The sequence below is a fragment of the Rutilus rutilus genome (assembly GCF_951802725.1).
Source record: "Rutilus rutilus genome assembly, chromosome: 8".
NCBI lineage: Eukaryota > Metazoa > Chordata > Actinopteri > Cypriniformes > Leuciscidae > Rutilus > Rutilus rutilus.
This window is the reverse complement of record NC_140222.1, coordinates 24,387,221-24,406,951: the sequence shown is the minus strand read 5'-3', so window position 1 is coordinate 24,406,951 and position 19,731 is coordinate 24,387,221. Positions and strand designations below refer to the sequence as shown.

The 19,731-nt window shown below is 40.8% G+C and overlaps 1 protein-coding gene across 1 annotated transcript; it reads left to right on the top strand.

The window, feature by feature from the left end:
- Nucleotides 1-11,817: 11,817 nt before the first annotated feature.
- On the top strand, nucleotides 11,818-19,067 carry LOC311294892 (uncharacterized protein). The gene is made up of 4 exons (XM_084415957.1): nucleotides 11,818-11,877; nucleotides 12,516-13,460; nucleotides 16,521-16,665; nucleotides 18,717-19,067. The coding sequence occupies exons 2-4, from the start codon at nucleotides 12,621-12,623 to the stop codon at nucleotides 18,989-18,991; spliced, it is 1,260 nt and encodes a 419-aa protein (XP_084272083.1). The 5' UTR covers nucleotides 11,818-11,877; nucleotides 12,516-12,620; the 3' UTR covers nucleotides 18,992-19,067.
- Nucleotides 19,068-19,731: the final 664 nt, after the last annotated feature.

Below are 19,731 nucleotides of genomic sequence, written 5' to 3'. Positions count from 1 at the left end.
TTACACCACTGAGCAGATGTTAAACTTTACAATCAAAACATTTAATACCCATTCTTTATGTAGGTAATACAATTCTGATGCAGTGTTTTTCACATCATGTCTCTGTTCGAGGCATTTAACACTCAATTACATATTTTGAAATATTGTCTTGGTCGCACTGCCAATATTAATTCTGATTTAGTGATTACTTTCGTGTGACTGATCAAGCTATTATATGTAGCTAGTATAAATAACAAAATGCTTTCTTTTTGTCCAGATTTGACTGTAATGAAAAACTGATACTAAATCAACTTAAACTCAACCTTTACAAAAAGTAACTAATTATGTCTGAATAAAAACCCAGCAACCAGGGAATATACAGCGTCTTGATATGTTCATATATAGGGCTATACAGCCATCTAGTGGTTACACGATGGCATTGCAGGTGATAAATGGTGCATAATTTAGAGATGCTCTTTAACACACGAAAAAATATTATTGTAACTTGACAGGTGAAATTATGCATGCAGTAGTTCAGATACATTTTTTTTTAACACACCAGCTCGAAATTCAGTATGTACTCATATAGTCATCCTATGGTGCACAGCTTATTAAGCAATCATGACTTATTTGTTTCTTTATTTGTTTATCTATTTATTTAACATGTATGTGTGTGCATTAAAAGTACCATTTCGGCAACCAGAAGGTTTCTGAGCCAAATGAAGATAAAGATGTGTTCTGGTGACTGGCGTGTTTATTGAACCAATCAGATAAGAGTAAACCTAGAGTCAGCGAGAAGCTCATCTGATTGGCTACATGAAGAAGGTGGACCCGCCCTCCTCTTCGCGCTTGCAAAACTCAATGAGTGAGAGAATCGTGCCAAAACTGGAAGCGCAGGTAAAAGAAAGACGGAACTGTACAAATCGGGTTATTTCGGGAACTTTGTTGCCCTATGCACACATTTAGACATTTGCAACAGTTTATTTTTTACACAAAGTTTGATTTTATGCAGTGAATCTGTTTTGCAGTTCCTAACTCTGTTGTTTTCGGTCGCAAATTGCTGTTCACGGGCCTGCAATACTTTTGGCCGTATTTGAGCGCAAAAACCGTGCCAAAAGTGTTCGCGCGGAAAAATGGAAGTCAGAGGAATACAGATCCTATTTATTTTGCGTTAGCATGAAGCTGCAGCTTCACAATATATGAATTACACTTACGAATAACAGTTAAATGCTGCAAATATTTTTTTCTTACACTTGAAAGGCGATTAACACCTTTACAAATCTTCTCTTGCGCATGCAAATTTAATTTACGCTTGCAATCTTATGTACACTTTCACAAATCTTACCCTGCGCATGCAATACTTTATGGCATCATTTTACCTTCATAATGCAGACAAGATGGTAAGGTTAATGCTTTTATTGCAGATAGTGCGGAGATGCAGACAGACGGTGAGTAACAGCAACACAGAATAACAGTGAATGCTTAGCTGGTTGGTAATGTCTTTCTTTCTCTTTCTCTTGTAGATGATTTCGGGTAGCAGGCTGAAGAGGATGGCAGGCAGGACGGAACGGAGAGGATGCGTAGCAGGTAAGTATCCAGGTAAGTGTGAGGGAGTCTGTGGGTCATGTAATGACGAGACCAGACACTGAGTGAAGGGTGACTGTGGATTATATGGGGAGTGCTGGTGATGGGACACAGGTGACGGTGATCAATAATCAGGGGATAGTGAACGGGTGACTTGATGAGAGGGCGGAGAGAGAGAATGAGTGGGCGGAGGTGAAGATGAGCATGGTGGTGGAGATGGAATCCTGACCCCTACGTCCGAGGAAGAGCCATCTGTGGGAACAGGAATGACAGGGTCAGTGAAGGGTTTGAGCAGGGACACATGGAATGAAGGGGAAATCCGATACTGGGGAGGAAGGTTGAGCCTGTAAGTAACTTCGTTCAACTGTCTCTGGATGGTGAAATGTCCGATGAATCGAGGACTCAGCTTACGGCAAGGCAGTCGGAGGCGGATGTCTCGAGTTGATAGCCATACCTTCTGTCCTGGCCGATACTGGTGCATCAAGACGACGATGGTCCGCATGTTCCTTGTGCCTCCGAACCGCCTGTTGGAGGTGCACGTGAGCTGAGTCCCATACCCTCTCGCTCTGATGGAACCAGAAGTCGACAGCTGGAACCTCCGAGGGCTCACCCGACCAGGGAAAGAGTGGAGGTTGATATCCGAGGAAACATTGGAAGGGGGTGAGCCCGGTGCTGTTCTGCCGAAGTGAGTTCTGAGCGTACTCCGCCCAGGGGAGGTAGCGGCTCCAGCTGTCCTGGTACTGGTGGCAGTATGTACGTAGGTATCGTCCAATCTCCTGGATCTTCCGCTCAGTCTGACCGTTCGTCTGAGGGTGGTAACCAGAAGAGAGGCTGACAGTGACCCCGAGGAGCTTAAAGAAGGCGTGCCATACCCGGTAGATGAACTGGGGTCCCCTGTCCGAGACGATGTCCTCAGGGATGCCGAAGTTCCTGAAGACATGATTGAAGAGAGCTTCTGTGGCTTCAAAGGCTGTGGGAAGACCAGGTAGAGGAATTAGTTTACAGCCCTTGGAGAACCGGTCCACAATGACGAATACGCAGGTGAAGCCTTCTGAAATGGGTAGATCAGTCATGAAATCTATACTTATATGGGACCATGGTCGCCGAGGAAGAGGTAGTGGCACTAGCTTGCCCTCTGGGAGCCTCCTCGGGGTGTTGGTTATGGCACAGACTGAGCATCCGCGGACGAATCGGGATACATCCTGGGAGATGGACGGCCACCAGTACCGTTGACTAAGGAGCGAGAGGGTACGCTTGCTACCCGGATGTCCAGAGCCCGGAATGGTGTGAGCTGAGTCCAGAAGGGGTGTCCGAAGATGTGGAGGTACGTAGATGCGCCCTTCTGGACCTCCCGGCGGAGCGGGTTGGTGTGCTACTTCCCGGGTGATCTGACCGGTCGATATCCCAGAGGATGGGACTGAGGATCATGGCTGGAGGGAGGATAGGTTCAGGATGAGGGTCGGCTTGAGATGCGTGATGAAGCCGGGAGAGTGCGTCCGCCTTACAGTTCTTACTTCCAGGTCGGTACGACACTACAAAATCAAACCCGGGTAAAGAAGAGAGCCCAGCGGGCCTGACGAGGGTTCAGTCTTTTGGCCTTTCTGAGGTATTCGAGGTTGCGATGGTCCGTAATTACCTCAAACTGATGGTTAGTTCCCTCCAGCCAGTGTCTCCACTCCTCCAGGGCCAGTTTGATGGCCAGCAGCTCCCGGTTGCCGATGTCATAATTCTGCTCCGCCGGAGACAGCTTCTTGGAGAAGAAGGCACATGGAAGGAGTTTACGTGACTCACCCTGCCGCTGAAAAAGGACAGCTCCTACTCCTGTGGAAGAGGCGTCCACCTCCACCACAAATGGAAGATCCGGATCTGGATGGACGAGGATAGGAGCTGTGGTGAAGGCTTCTTTCAGATGCTGGAATGCTTGAATGGCGCTGGGGGATAAGGACAGAGACTTGGGCCGGCCTTTGAGAGCAGATGTGAGAGGAGCACTGATCTGACTGTAGTTTTGGATGAATCGTCTATAGAAGTTCGAGAAGCCCAGGAATCTTTGAAGATCCTTTACTGAAGAGGGTTGTGGCCAATTCTGAATGGTTTCCACCTTCCTCTGGTCCATTTGGATGCCGTGTTGATTGATGATGTAACCCAGGATTTGTACGGTAGAGATATGGAATTCGCACTTCTCCAACTTCAAGTATAATCGATGCTCTCTCAGTTTCTCGAGGACTTGGATGACATGATGACGGTGCTCTGACATGGAAGAAGAGTAGATGAGTATGTCGTCTATATAAACCACTACGAATCGATTGAGGAACTCACGAAGGACTTCATTCATATAACCCTGGAATACTGCAGGAGCGTTGGACAATCCGAAGGGCATAACCCGGTATTCGTAGTGGCCTGAGGGGGTCACGAAGGCGGTCTTCCACTCGTCCCCTTGTCGAATTCGAATTAAATTGTATGCACTTCGGAGATCCAGTTTTGAGAAGATGCAAGCACCACGAAGCTGTTCCAGGGCGGCTGGGACCAGAGGAAGGGGATAACGAAACTTTACGGTCTGGGAGTTCAGTTGACGATAGTCGATACACGGCCGCAAGCCTCCGTCCTTCTTGGCCTGGAACGCCCGGTACTCCACTGGGATCTCGACTTGAACCTGAGTCTCTGGGCTTTCCACCGAGGTAGAACAGACAGGAAAACTGAACTCACCCATAGATGACTCGGAACGAGCTGAAGGTTGAGTTTTCTTGATAGAACTAAGACAGGATACGTGACAATCCTCACCCCAACGAAGAACCTCTCCGGATTCCCAGTGGAGTTTTGGCTGATGTTGCACTAACCAGGGGCGTCCCAGGATGATATCCGCGGTGGACTCCTCCAGCACCATAAACGATATCTCCTCAGAATGCAAACAGCCTATACGAAGAATTAAAGTGGGAGTGAAGTGACAAACACGACCTCGTCCCAGAGGCTTGCCTTGAATGGTCTGTATGGGAAGATCTTGGGCAAAGCGACGACGGCGGACATTCAGCTTCTCGAGACACTGGGTGGATATAAAATTCCCCGCTGACCCGGAGTCGATGAGAGCTTGCGCTGGGAGACACACAGAAGACGTCAGGATATGTACTCTGGTACAGTTTAACGACTCAATTTTAGGGGTTAATGAATTGAACTTACAGCCGGACGCGGTGGGCGAACGGGACAGGTGCTGAGGAAGTGCTTGTCCGCTCCACAGTAAAGGCAGAGGTGGTGCTGAATTCTGCGCTGGCGTTCAGAGGGTGATAGATGGGTGGAGTCGACTTCCATAGGAATAGGTGCTGGAGGAGTGTTGGAAGTGACCGTGGACGGAGAACTTACAGTGGGTGCTGACTGATCACAAGCTGAGAGACGTTGAGAGATGCGGATGGATTTCTGAATCAAATTCTCTAGCCCCATGCTGTCCTCATACACGACCAACAGGTCGCGGATGTTGGGATTAAGGCCATGTCGAAAGGCAGTGATCAGAGCTGTTTCGTTCCAGCCACTGGATGCGGCTAGAGTTCTGAACTGTAAGGCAAATGAACTCACCGATGAACTTCCTTGACGAAGATTATACAGTTGATCGTGAACAGACAGATCAGAAACAGTTTGTCCAAAAACCTCTTTGAAATGTTGCGTGAATTCAGTTATGGATTTTACCACTGTAGATTCAGAATTCCACAAAGACAGAGCCCACTGAAGTGCTTGACCAGAGAGGAGGGAAATCATGAAGGCGACTCGGGCTGCATCGTTGCGAAACTGATGTTCGTTCATGGTAAAATAGAGAGATGTTTGGAGAAGAAACCCACTGCAGTTCTCCGCCTCACCGGAGTAGGTCGCTGGCCGAGCCATGGGACTCGCTGAGGCAGTGAACGAAGCAGTGGGTGAATGCGGAAGTGGACGTGTTGACATGGATGAAATGGAAGTAACAGATTCGGCTGGAAAATCCGTGTACAAGTCCTCTGATGACTCCGCTTTCTCTATGTTGGGTCTGGTCTTCTGTCAGGGATCACAGAGGATGCAGACAAGATGGTAAGGTTAATGCTTTTATTGCAGATAGTGCGGAGATGCAGACAGACGGTGAGTAACAGCAACACAGAATAACAGTGAATGCTTAGCTGGTTGGTAATGTCTTTCTTTCTCTTTCTCTTGTAGAGGATTTCGGGAAGGAGGCTGAAGAGGATGGCAGGCAGGACGGAACGGAGAGGATGCGTAGCAGGTAAGTATCCAGGTAAGTATCCAGGTAAGTGTGAGGGAGTCTGTGGGTCATGTAATGACGAGACCAGACACTGAGTGAAGGGTGACTGTGGATTATATGGGGAGTGCTGGTGATGGGACACAGGTGACGGTGATCAATAATCAGGGGATAGTGAACGGGTGACTTGATGAGAGGGCGGAGAGAGAGAATGAGTGGGCGGAGGTGAAGATGAGCGTGGTGGTGGAGATGGAATCCTGACACTGTCATAGAAAAAGTACACCAGATCACAGTAGTCATTTGTCCTGTGCAAAAAAAATTAAAAAAATAATAAATATATATATATATATATATATATATATATATATATATATATGTATATGTATATATATATATATATATATATATATATATATATATATATATACAGTATATACTCAAATATACTCAACATATGTACCTGAAATAACTGCATAGAAATGGTTGTTTATTTAAATGGCCTTTATTTATTGATATTTATTAATATGTATTGTTTTTTTTTATATCAAGATTATAGGTTATGGTCTGGCTATTATCTTCTGCATCATTGCAGTTATTTTTGTGATTTGTGACTGCTGCAGAAGTCAAGAGAGTCAAGAACAGCAAGGTCCAGGTAATGAGGAACAGCCTGAGCAACGCACTGACAACCTTCCGATGAGCAACATTGAAAATGCAACTGAGGGTGCCCGTCTCTTAAACGCACCGGCTGCATCACAGCCCTAATGTTAATGACATCAATGCCATCAGCTTTTGTGTGTCTTGTGACCTTACAAAGTATAATCTTATTAACCCTATTGGAATTAATTGAATTTGATTAAATTCATGATAAACTCATGATTGCTCAAAACAGTCCACATTTATGAAATCTGCATATTTATTTTTAACGAAACAACATCAGACAACATACACAAAAATCAAAATCAAACAAAATACTTGCACAATCTTTGTACTTCAGATGAAAAAAAGTGGTTCGTCAATAGACAAAAGTGTGAGATATGGGGAAAAGGCTATATTTGACAAAAGTTTTTTTTTTTTTTTTTTTTTTTTTAACACTAATATAACTTTATAGATTAAACAAAACCATGTAACTTTTTTAACGGTTATATCTTAATAAATTACCTTAATAAAAAAAAATAAAATCCTAGTCAAAAAGTACCCGAATGTGTAATGAGGGTTAAACGTAAATTAAAAACTTAAATACAATTAACTGGAAATGGCTGGAAATTATTATGCTTTATTTAATGCAGTTTAAATATTTATGATTTTCCTGTGTATGTAGGTCCTGCTACTGTTACAGTGGGACAGGACCAGCAAGGGCCCGGGAGTTCTGCTACAACGGGACAGCATGAGTCAGGAAGTTCTGCTACAATGGGACAGCATGAGTCAGGAAGTTCTGCTACAATGGGACAGCCTAAGTCAGGGAGTTCTGCTACAACGGAACAGCATGAGTCAATGGAAATGAGGGAAAAATTAATTAAAATTAATTAAGTATTGCTACTTAAGAAATAATTTACTTGAGTACAAGCAGAAGTACTGGAAAACAATATGACCAAAGTCAAAGTAAAACTACTGAAAAACTACTAAAGTTACTACGTTACAAAGTACTTTAGTATATTTTTCTATTTTTATCCAAAATGAGGTGATGTTAACAGCATGGATCGCTAAACACTCATTTCATTTCTGGTTCATTCATCCTGGAGGCCAGAGGGCGCCCTTATAGCAAATCCTTTATATGGACATCAGATATGGCTACAGCTACATGATAGACACGTTTTGACTAATGAAACATGAAGACAATAAACACAATAAACACGGTAATATTCAAAATTTTTAAATCCTGTTTTCATGGGTTTTATGAGCTGGAAGCCCAAATTATGTACAAATAAACAACTAAATACTTGAAATCGTTTAAGTTGTGGGCCCTGAATCTATAATCTATGGAAGTTTAACGTTTTGAATGGAATTATGGAAATAAATAAACTTTTCCATGATATTACATTTTTTTGGAAAGGGTCTGTAATTAATCATGTCTGTTTACTTTTTTAGTTTTACTGGATATTTTCAATATCTGCCGCAGGAAGGCCCAAGAAAAAACACAGGAGCACTACACCGACCATTCAAATGGCAACACAAGTGAAATGGCAATGGTGAATCTGAATGTAGTGTTTACATGAACACTAAACAAGTGATTGGTTGATGTGCGTTTTAGCATTGCTAAGAAAGTTCCCGCTCCTCATTGAGAGATAGCCTTCGAGACCGGTGCGTCTCACAGGTGTCACTCAACAGTAATCACGCCACCGGCCTCGCGCCGTTCTCCTGCGCCCCTCAGCCTCGTCCTGCTCGCCACAGTAAACATAATGAATGGCGACTGTAGAACGCAAAAGCCGAATCCCGGACATTTTGGGCAATCTCGAAATCCCGGGCAGACTCATCACGGAGACTCATGATAAAACGGCATCTTTTAAGTTTCGAGTCAACTAGTAGCCTAGCCTAGTTGTTTAACTGCACGCTCTTACTGGTAGCCGTGGCTTGGGAGTGGCCTCGTAGGGAAGCGAAGCAAGTGCATTCTGGGAGTTGTTGTCTTTCATCCACATGATCCAAAAATACATTTTCTGGCTTTTCTCAGTCTAGAAGGCGCCAAATTCAAAAAATTTATAATTTCATACACATTTTTCATCACTGTAGCGCCACCTATTGGCCAATCGGGGTCATACATTGTCAGTCTCCCCCCAAATTGAGATCTACCATCTGGCCAAGTTACAAGTCTCTAGGCCTTACGGTTTGGTCTGCACGATCAGTTTTATGACAGAAAAAATAAAATAAAAAACCTAACAATTACAACAGGATTTCAGCACTTACGTGTTTGAACTCCAAATAATCTGTATAGATAAATTGTACAGTATCTTTTTTATAATTGATAATTCTGTTTTAAATATCATTAAAGCTGCCGTCGGCAACCCTGGAAGATTGAGTGGACTTAGCCAAAATTTTGAATGTTTACAACTCTCACGCCCCTCCCCCACTATCAACTAATACCCTCCCATCGAGTTCGTGCTGGTTAGTGCGTGTGCAACAGATTTTCTGTGAACGCGCCCGTCTCATCAGCATCGACCAACACCATGGAGTACTCATAAAGTAAATGGTTGATAAAGCACAATTACCTGTCGAGAAGAAATGTTGCAAGCTCTGACCTCCTAGCTCTTGAGGTTAACCGAGGAATTGGAATCTTTTCCGCCATCACTCTTCGTTACTGTGCGAACTTCAGGCATGTACATGTGATTGTAACGTGCGCGAGGGGGTAGTGGGATCTGTGGCGTGTGCACGACCTGTGATTGACAGTCAGATCTCACACCCCCCTGCGCTGACTGGACCCCGATGATCCGGGAGCGGTGGATTTTATGGAGCTTATAATATGACAAAACGATTTGAATTTGAATTGTGTAAATTTGAATTATTTGCAAGTGTAATCTAACAAAATAGAATTGTAGGTGGTAGTTTAAATAGTTCTGAATTAGATTTTTTTTAAACGAATATTGAACATTTGAAATTTAACAAATTAAAATGTTTTTATGGCTGAAATTTATAGACGTATTTTCAAACAGCTAGTTTTTTTGTTCTGAATTCTTATACTGCAAATATTCAGTTTAAAAAAATACAGATTCAAGTTTTCAAGATGAAGAAATTCGGAACTTCAAATTCAGTTTTCTAAAATTCAATCTCAAAAATTCAAACTCAAAAATTCAGATCTTACAGAAAGTAGGTCACAGGTCATCCACAGGGAAGAGTAAAGGATCTCAGATAAGTCGTACAGAGCATTTTGGCTGCACTGCAGTAGTTTTCTGCCGCAAACGCGGTGGTGGTTCAAGAGAATCCGTGTATCTTTTGTTCAGTCATTTTTTTATTTAATATTAAGAGTAGAAAAATGAGAAAACAGCTTGAGTATTAGATTTCTAATATTCTAGTAATAATAGTCCGCTGCAGCAGTTGTACGGAGCTTACAAAACTTAACGTGTGTATTGCAACTATAGGCTACATTTAATTTTCCCATCAAACAACTAGACTAACGAATGGCTCGGTACAACAGAAGAGCCCAGAAATGGCTTTTTGTCTGTGTAGACCAGCAGTTGGTCTGAATTTGCTTCTGGACTGTATAGGCTAAGTCACGTTTTATCATGACACACGCTGTGATTTATTCCAAAGTGACTCAGGCATATACAGTATAATGCATTTAATGTTAAATAATCTAAATGTTGACTTTCAAAAGTAGGCACGCCAAGAAGGCTATTCTCTGTATTTTGGTTCATTTTTGGTGAGCGCCAGAAAGATCTAAAGAGACCGAGACGCGCTAAAGCAGCGCATCATGTTGTTTTATTTATTTTTCAATGGCATTATATTTTGTAGTCATTTTGAATGTACACAAATAAAAATATACATTTTACTGTTTCGAATGATGTCATATTATCTGTATGACTATAAATAACAGAGTATTAAGTTATTTCCCAGCAGTGGAACAAATCCAAGTGATGGCGCTCGCGCATCACACTCTCACACAACATAGTATCAGTTCTGGCGTTGCTTCATATCGCAGACTGCTCATTATCAACATGAAACACAGTCAAGCAAACATATAAAAAGTTATTCTGCCTAATTTAATTGGTCTGTTGTACAATATAAAGGGCAAGCTGTGCCGCACACAGTCCTACTCCAAACATTTCCCTTGCTGTGAAGACGCTGATTTAGCCTATAGGCCTACGTGTATTTTGGGACTCGACTGAAGTATGACGCCTTTTTTATATTAATAGTTACCATTTTTTGAGGAAAACATTTATGGATTTTTCGTCTAACAATGGACTTCATTGGTTACCATCGTTTTTAAGTCCAAATCAATGCAGTTTCAAACGTCTTTGAAGTGTTTAAACGGGCTGTACGCGATCACAGCTGAAGAAGAGGTTGTTATCTAGCGAAACGATAGGTCATTTAAAAAAATATATAATTTATAGACTTTTTACCTTCAGTAGTTCGGATTGAGCTGATCAACAAACGGACAGGTCACGTCAGCGCCGGCAATACTATTTGAACTACTATTCATATTCATCGGAATGTTATTCATATACTATTCATATTCACTGAATACTATTACTATATATATAATAGCAAACAATACTATTTGAACTATCCTCCTACGTACGGTTGCATTGTAAACAGTGGGGCGGTACTTCTGCCGGCGCCGGTGCGACCTTTCAACGTGATGACGTAGTTCCCTGTCGGTTTGTTGATCAGCTCAATCCAAACTATTGAAGGTAAAAAAGTCTATAAATGATACATTTTTTTTTTAAATGACCTACCGTTTCGCTAGATAACAACCTCTTGTTCAGCTATGATCAGGTACAGCCCGTTTAAACACTTCAAAGACTTTTGAAACTGCATTGATTTGGACTTAAAAACGATGGTAACCAATGAAGTCCATTGTTAGACGAATAATCCAGAAATGTTTTCCTCAAAAAACATAATTTCTCTCCCACTGAGGAAAGAAAGACATGGATATCTTGGATGGCATTGGGGTGAGTAAATTATTAGGACATTTTCATTTTGGGGTGAACTAATCCTTTAAGACTTTGATATTTTGTTGTATTTTCTATATGGCTGTAATTATTTGCATACATTTACATGTTGTGCTCACTGAAAATCATTAATACTCAAAACCCTGATCAGCAATGTAGGTTGATTTGCTCATACAAAAGATGTTGGTTTGATTCTGTCTGTCCCTAATGATTATCCTCTTCACTGTCTTTATTCATTCAAAGTAGCAAAAGCCAATAAAAATGCTGAAAGGGCACATTTTACTGACATGTGTATGTGTTCATATATATTTTTTCAGTGAGCAAGAGAGAAAAACACAAGTGTTTTCCTGTCACATTTGTTGTGGCTTTTTTTCTGAGAACACAGGCTGTTGCTGAAAGCTTTCTTTCCTGTTTAAAGTTGCTGCACAGTCACCTTCAAATATTGATGCAAAGGCAGAACGATGCTCTAACACCTCCTCGAAACAGACAAGACGAGCCAAAACAAGAGTAAGTCATTAACTATAATAAATAGACAAACACCATCTAACTAAACTAATAACACAAACAGTTGTACTTTTATCATTTTATTGAAGCCATTAGTAATCATTTACAGTGCAGTCTGAAAAACGCAGAAATACACAAACTTTTTTTTGCAACTTTAGGTCAGAGAAAAGTGCATTTCTTTATTACAAAATATATATATATATATATATTTTTTTTTAAAACAATAATTTTAAGTGTGAATACTTTTTGGAACGTGAAGACAAAAAAATATCTTTATTAATATTCATAATCATTTGTATTATGCAAGCAAGCTTCAGGTATATATATTAAACCTAAAAAAAAAACATGTTTTTTCTGGTAATTAATTTCTTTAGTCAAGCAGCCTATTAAAATCCAGACTTTTTTTTGTATCCAGAGCAGCCAGAGAAGCTTGCATGAAGACACCATCGCGTTGGTTTCTCTCCTATATCTGACATAAAATTATAAAAAAAGATATCTTGACAAAATGACAGGTGTTGCTACCATGATTCAACCACAATAGGGAAAAAGCTTAATTTTCAAGTCTACAGAGCATATATTTGTACCCAGAACTATATAAATCCATTACTGATGCAAATTAATTATATTATTCTTTGTTAAAGGGCATCTGTCCACCAGTTAAAGATCTTGTGAACTGGACTACAGACATTTCTACAGACTACAAGAGACAGAAGTAGCCAAAAGTATCATCATTCATCCCTTAGAAGATGACGTCGTGGGCAAAAGATCTTTTAGATGAAACACATGGATTTCTAAAACAATCTCCAGTATTCAGCTCTTTCACAATCAGTTTGCTGTTAATTGGATTTGAGGAGTTGATGGAAAAACATGTTTTTGTATGCCCGTGCAAAGTTGAGCAGAATAAAATGCAAATAGACTCTATCTTCACTGGATCTACTTTTTGTATTTTTGTTTTAATGTATCTAATTTTTAGGCCTTTTCAACATGGATGCAGTAGTTGGTGTGCAGGAGCAAATGATGATACTCAGCAGAACACGGTGGATGCTCATCAGAACTCTGATGCTCCGCAGAACTCTCCTAATGCACAGCAGAAATCTCAGAATGCTACGCAGGAATCTCAGAATACGCAGAAATCTCAGAATACGCAGAAATCTCAGAATGCTGAGCAGAAATCTCAGAATACGCAGAAATCTCAGAATGCTGAGCAGAAATCTCAGAATATGCAGAAATCTCAGAATGCTGAGCAGAAATCTCAGAAAACGCAGAAATCTCAGAATGCACAGCAGAAATCTCAAAATGCTACGCAGAAATCTCAGAATGCTGAGCAGAAATCTCAGAATACGCAGAAATCTCAGAATGCTCAGCAGAACGGTCTTAAAGCTCTTGCAGCTTGTCTGATTCCACCTGTAATGTGGATCTTCATCTTGTTACTTGATGGTGATTATCTTGCTTGCAGCAAGACAGACTGGAAGGGAGTTTATGTTTTTGATGAGGAGCTCGATAGGTCTTGGTGCAAACCTACAGATGGATTCCAGAATCAGACAGAGCTACGAGATTTGACTCAAAAATATGTTCATGATTCTCAGGTAAATACCATGTACTTATTACTATATGAGCTTTTATTTATATTTGTAAGTCATAATGTAGAATTTTACATTTTTTTAATCTACTTATCAAAAATTTCAGAAAGGAAAAGGATAGTTCAGTTCCCCTATGTATTCCTGTGCTCATAAATCATATAACGGGATAGTTCAACCAAAATGAAAATTCATTATCATTCACTCACCCATCATGTCATTTCAATCCTGCATGACTTTCGTGCCTCTGTGGAACACTGTCTATTGGCTTCCACTGTATAATTCGTTTTTACGTGCATATGATATGCACTGTAAACCCCTTGGGCAGTATTAAGGTACTTGCGTATTAAACGTTTGGATAGGATAAGTGGTGTGGGGTACGTGAGTATTACACACAATAAAGTGCATATCATATGCACGCGAAAACTGTGTTTCATATGCACGTAATAACAAAGATTTTCGCGTATAAATTGCACGATAAACACAATGCGTGCTATTACATATGCATTTCATGATATTAGGCTGCGTCACCCTACTTCCGCCACGGACTTATGGGCCAACCACTGCGCTTCGTCCCTCCTCCCGCTGCAGCGGGGTCCTCCTTCCCTTTGGCGTTGCTTCTGTCCTCTGTCACACCAGCTCTGCCTCAGACCTCGGGTATTCTGGCTCCGCCTCTGTCGATCTTCGCTGCGCCATAGCCAAAGTCTCCAGTTCCAGCGATGTTGCTCGGTTCCATCGACTCTCCGTGTGCGCCCATGGATCTATCTTCCTGGTCTCCTGTGGTCGTCCCCAAGCTGTTGTCAGCCACTACTCCATCTTGGCTCCTCCCTGAACTCCGCCGTGAGCTGTCGGCACTGGTGAGCTCTGGATCTGTGTCAGCAGACTCTCTCCACATTTACCACCAGGGGATCATCGTCTACTCACCATCCCATCATCAATGCCTGCTTTCACCTTTCTTTTGCCATCTCCTCGCCCCACTCCAAAACCCCCTCCATCCCTTCCTCTTCTCCTCATGTGTTACGGCACCTTGCCAGAGGGGGGTATACTGTCACAGTTATGTTCAGTTTGTCTTAGAATTCATGGGTGCAAACGCCCGTGACACCGATATAGGCAACATATGCATCTAACAGTATTATACAGGGTGGGCCATTTATATGGATACACCGTAAAAACATGGGAATGGTTGGTGATATTAAAGTCCTGTTTGTGGCACATTAGTATATGTGAGGGGGCAAACTCCTCAAGATGGGTGGTGACCATGGTGGCCATTTAGAAGTCGGCCATCTTGGATACAACTTTTGTTTTTTCAATAGGAAGAGGGCCATGTGACACATCAAACATATTGGTAATGTCACAAGAAAAACAATGGTGTGCTTGGTTTCAACGTAACTTTATTCGTTCATGAGTTATTTACAAGTTTCTGACCACTTATAAAATGTGTTCAATGTGCTGCCCATTGTGTTGGATTGTCAATGCAACCCTGTTCTCCCACTCTTCACACACTGATAGCAACACCGCAGGAGAAATGCCAGCACAGGCATCCAGTATCCGTAGTTTCAGGTGCTGCACATCTTGTATCTTCACACCATAGACAATTGCCTTCAGATGACCCCAAAGATAAAAGTCTAAGGGGGTCAGATCGGGAGACCTTGGGGGCCATTCCTTGAGTTTTTCCAGCAAGATGGTGCACCACCACATTATGGGTGCCAGGTCCGAGCATTCCTAGATGAACAGTTTCCTGGAAAGTGGATTGGTTGTCGTGGGCCAGTTGTATGGCCCCCAAGGTCTCCCGATCTGACCCCCTTAGACTTTTATCTTTGGGGTCATCTGAAGGCAATTGTCTATGGTGTGAAGATACGAGATGTGCAGCACCTGAAACTACGGATACTGGATGCCTGTGCTGGCATTTCTCCTGCGGTGTTGCTATCAGTGTGTGAAGAGTGGGAGAACAGGGTTGCATTGACAATCCAACACAATGGGCAGCACATTGAACACATTTTATAAGTGGTCAGAAACTTGTAAATAACTCATGAACGAATAAAGTTACGTTGAAACCAAGCACACCATTGTTTAAGATGGCCGACTTCTAAATGGCCACCATGGTCACCACCCATCTTGAGGAGTTTGCCCCCTCACATATATTAATGTGCCACAAACAGGACTTTAAAGGGATAGTTCACCCAAAAAAGATATTTAAGCCATGATTTACTCACCCTCAAGCCGTTCGAGATGTATATGTCAATCTTTTTTCAGACGAACACATTTTCAGTTATTTTAGAAAATGTCTTAGATCTTTCAGTGGTTAGAATGTGAAGCAATGGGGTCCAGCTGCTTCAAGACCGAAAATGTGCACGCATCCTTCACAAAAGTAATCCATCCGGCTCCAGGGGGATAAACGAAGGCCTTCCGAGGGTAATCCGTGCGGTTTTATCGTAAAAATATACATATTTAAAACTTTATAAACGAAAATAACTGGCTTCCGGTGGCGGTCGGCGCGCGTTCATGGAGATGGAAGCGTCGTGACGTAGAACGAACGTGACAGCGCAGCCAGAGAGCAGAGCAAAACAAAACTCTACGTTCGTTCTACGTCATGACGCTTCCTACGCCATATGCCAGCATCCATCTCCGTGAACGCGCGTCGACCGCGACCGGAAGCCAGTTATTTTCGTTTATAAAGTTTTAAATATGTATATTTTTACGACAAAACCGCACGGATTACCCTCGGAAGGCCTTCGTTTATCCCCCTGGAGCCGGATGGATTACTTTTGTGAAGGATGCATGCTCATTTGCGGACTTCAACGAGCTGGACCCCATTGCTTCACATTCTAACCACTGAAAGATCTAAGACATTTTCTAAAATAACTGAAAATGTGTTCGTCTGAAAAAAGATTGACATATGCATCTCGAACGGCTTGAGGGTGAGTAAATCATGGGCTAAATATCATTTTTAGGCGAACTATCCCTTTAATATCACCAACCATTCCCATGTTATTACGGTGTATCCATAAATGGCCCACCCTGTAGAAATATTTAATTGTTGCTTAATGTATAATCTTTTTTTTCTTTCAGTTTGCAGGTTATGTCATGATTGGCACCTCAATTGCCTTCATGGGTCTCTTAATGGTTATTTATGACTTCTACATAAGAAGTAACTGTAAAAGCTGCCTAAGTGGTAAATGTAAAAGCTGCTGCTGTGGACGAAATGAGGGACAAGGTAGGAGACAATTTCAAGGACAGTAGAGAGAAACAAACACTGTGTCGCTTCAATCTTAGCCTGTTACTTCCAGCACTAGAAGGCACCGATATTATGTTTAACAGCAATGAACAAATATTTAATCCCTTCAGACTTCTTTCTTCAAAGTGAGGAAAAAATAACCCACATGCTTAAACAAACGAGCATTGCTAGAACAATTTAGATTTTTTTTTTTCTTGAATGATTAGATTAAGTCTAAATAAACTGAGAAAATAACATTTAACTTATTGTGTACTACAAGATCATCAAATTAACATTGAATATTATCACTTCATACTAATTAGATTATACTGTATTTGGTGATGAGTTTTTTATTTTTATTTTTTTACTTGAACTATTGAACACCCCATTAGGTTATTGGAACTTATGTCTTCTCTTTAACTTGATAGACGTGATTTGGATTTCACGTTTATAAGCTTTCAAAAGTTAAACTTAAAGTTTCATTTAATCATTGGCTTGACTATTTGTGAGTTGAAACCAATGTTATCTAAAAGTTGAGTTTACTCACATTTTAAGGCAGCAGGTGAACTTTAATTTTGAAGTTTAACCACCTGGAAATATTTTACAATGCATGGACATAAATTAGCATATAAAAGGCTAAAAAAAGAAGCTCCTCCTGGTTTGCCAGTAGGTTCATCAGGGACCAGTCAGTGACCAGGCAGTACACCTGATAAAAAACACAACATTTTATGGGTTTAAGCCAAAAACCATGTGATGCCCATTTTATTGGTTAGAAACAATTGCACAATTTTGTTTTTGTTTTTGTTTTACTGATATGGTTTACAAATATATTATCATATGCTTGCTTACCCCTCATATTGTATTCAAAATCTGTATACTATTTTCACATTTAGGGTCCATTGGACCTGAAGAATCATTATTTTATAAAACAGTAAAACAACTAAGACCATATTGTATCTGATAAGCAACTTCTCATTAATGAGTTATTGTGAAGAAAAAGTTTTGAATGTTACCATGTTATTATTGCATTTACCCCTTTTTAGTAATACAAAAATAACAAACTATGATATTGAGTGTTGAGACATTTTATTTGAATATATCATTTTATGAAATTTATAAGAACATATAATCTAAGAATCTTATTAACCCTACTGGAATTAATGGAATTTGATTAAATTCCTTGATCAAATTTATAACTCATGATTGTTTTAAACAGTCCACATTTATGAAATCTTCATATTTATTTTTAACAAAACAACATAAACAAAATCAAACAAAATACTTGCGTAATCTTTCACTTCAGATGAAAAAAGTGGTAATTTTTTCATGCTGCAATGGTTCGTCAATAGACATACACATTCATGTTTATCAGCAAAATTCAGCCCTAAAAGTGTGTGAGATATGGGGAAAAGGCTATATTTTACAACAGTTATTATTATTTATTTTTTTTCATTAAAGGGATAGTTCACCCAAAAATGAAAATTCTGTCATCATTTACTCACCCTCAAGTTGTTCCAAACCTGTATGAGTTTCTTTGTTCTGCTGAACACAAAGGAAGATATTTGGAAGAACGTTTGTAATCAACAGATCTCGGTCCCCATTGACTTCCATAGTAGGAAAAAAATATACTATGGTAGTCAATGGGGACCGAGATCTGTTTGGTTACAAACATTCTTCCAAATATCTTCCTTTGTGTTCAGCAGAACAAAGAAACTCATACAGGTTTGGAACAACTTGAGGGTGAGTAAACAATGATAGAATTTTCATTTTTGGGTGAACTATCCCTTTAATATAACTTTATAGATTAAACAAAACCATGTAACTTTTTTTAACGGTTATATCTTTATTACCTTAATAAAAATAAATAAAAACTTGCATTTCTTTTTAGAAAAGTTATGTATCTCTTCCGAGTCAAAAAGGACCCAAATGTGTTATGAGTGATAAACATACATTTTAAAACTTAAATACAATTAACTGGAAATGGCTTTAAATGATCATGCTTTATTTAATGCAATTTTAATATTTATGATTTTCCTGTGCATGTATAATAGATACAACTGGACAGCAAGCGTCAGGGAGTTCTGCTACAACGGAACAGCAAGAGTCGGAAGTTTCTGCTACAACGAGGCAACAAGGGTTGGGGGGTTCTGCTACAATGGGACAGCGTGAGTCAGGGAGTTCTCAGGCGGGTGAGGGACAGGAAGAATCAGGGGGTTCTGCTACAGCCGTACAGGGAGAGCAAGGGTCAGAGAGTTCTGATGAAATGGAAATGAAAGAGCTACTGCAAAAACCACACCACCAAGACAGCTATCAAACAAGCTTCTAAAAACCCAACAGTGACCAGCAGCTGTGACAAATGATGCTTTATTAACAAAGTTTGGGAGGAGCACGTTCAAACGTTTGGGAGGAGCACGGGGGGGGGGGGGGGGGGCTGGCTACTCTGGGTTCGGGTTCTGTCATCATTTATTCACCATCATGTCATTATAAACCTGTGTGACTTTCTTTTTCACTGAATAAATCCATGCATTTTTGTAGTTTTGGATTAACTATCCCTTTAAGAATCATATGTGGAGAAGCCATAGTTCTCATTTTTCTTTTCTTTTTTATATTATATATTTTGTGTTTTTCACTTTAACTTCCTAAAGACTGAATGATATTGTGTCCTTTTAAACCTTAATTTTACATTAAACCCTATTTCAACTACATCCAGTCCATTCTCTTTTTCTCACTTTCTCACATGACAAGAGCCGACAGATATTGTTTTGGTGTTTAGATATTGTTTGAATCATATATTTATACATAGGAGTTACCAACGAATTGGGATCACGCTAGGGAGACCAATTGCCTTAGAGTGAAACTAAAACGAGCCAATGAAGATTGGCATGCAAGATTTGCATTCCGCGCCCCGCCTGCCAGTGCAGGTATAAAAGCAGAATCTTGAGCATACACAGATCGCTTTACGCTGAGGAGCCGAACGGTGTCTGGACCTCTGCGAAGGTACAGCAACCATGACAACGGGACGTGACGTCTCCGTTCCCTCACTCAGGTAACGAGGGTTACCATACG

Coding starts and splice junctions, on each gene's coding strand:
- LOC311294892 (XM_084415957.1), top strand. CDS start 12,621: ATGACGTCGTGGGCAAAAGATCTTTTAGATGAAACACATGGATTTCTA. Junction 13,461..16,520: donor AATATGTTCATGATTCTCAG/GTAAATACCATG, acceptor TTTTTCTTTCAG/TTTGCAGGTTATGTCATGAT. Junction 16,666..18,716: donor TGGACGAAATGAGGGACAAG/GTAGGAGACAAT, acceptor CATGTATAATAG/ATACAACTGGACAGCAAGCG.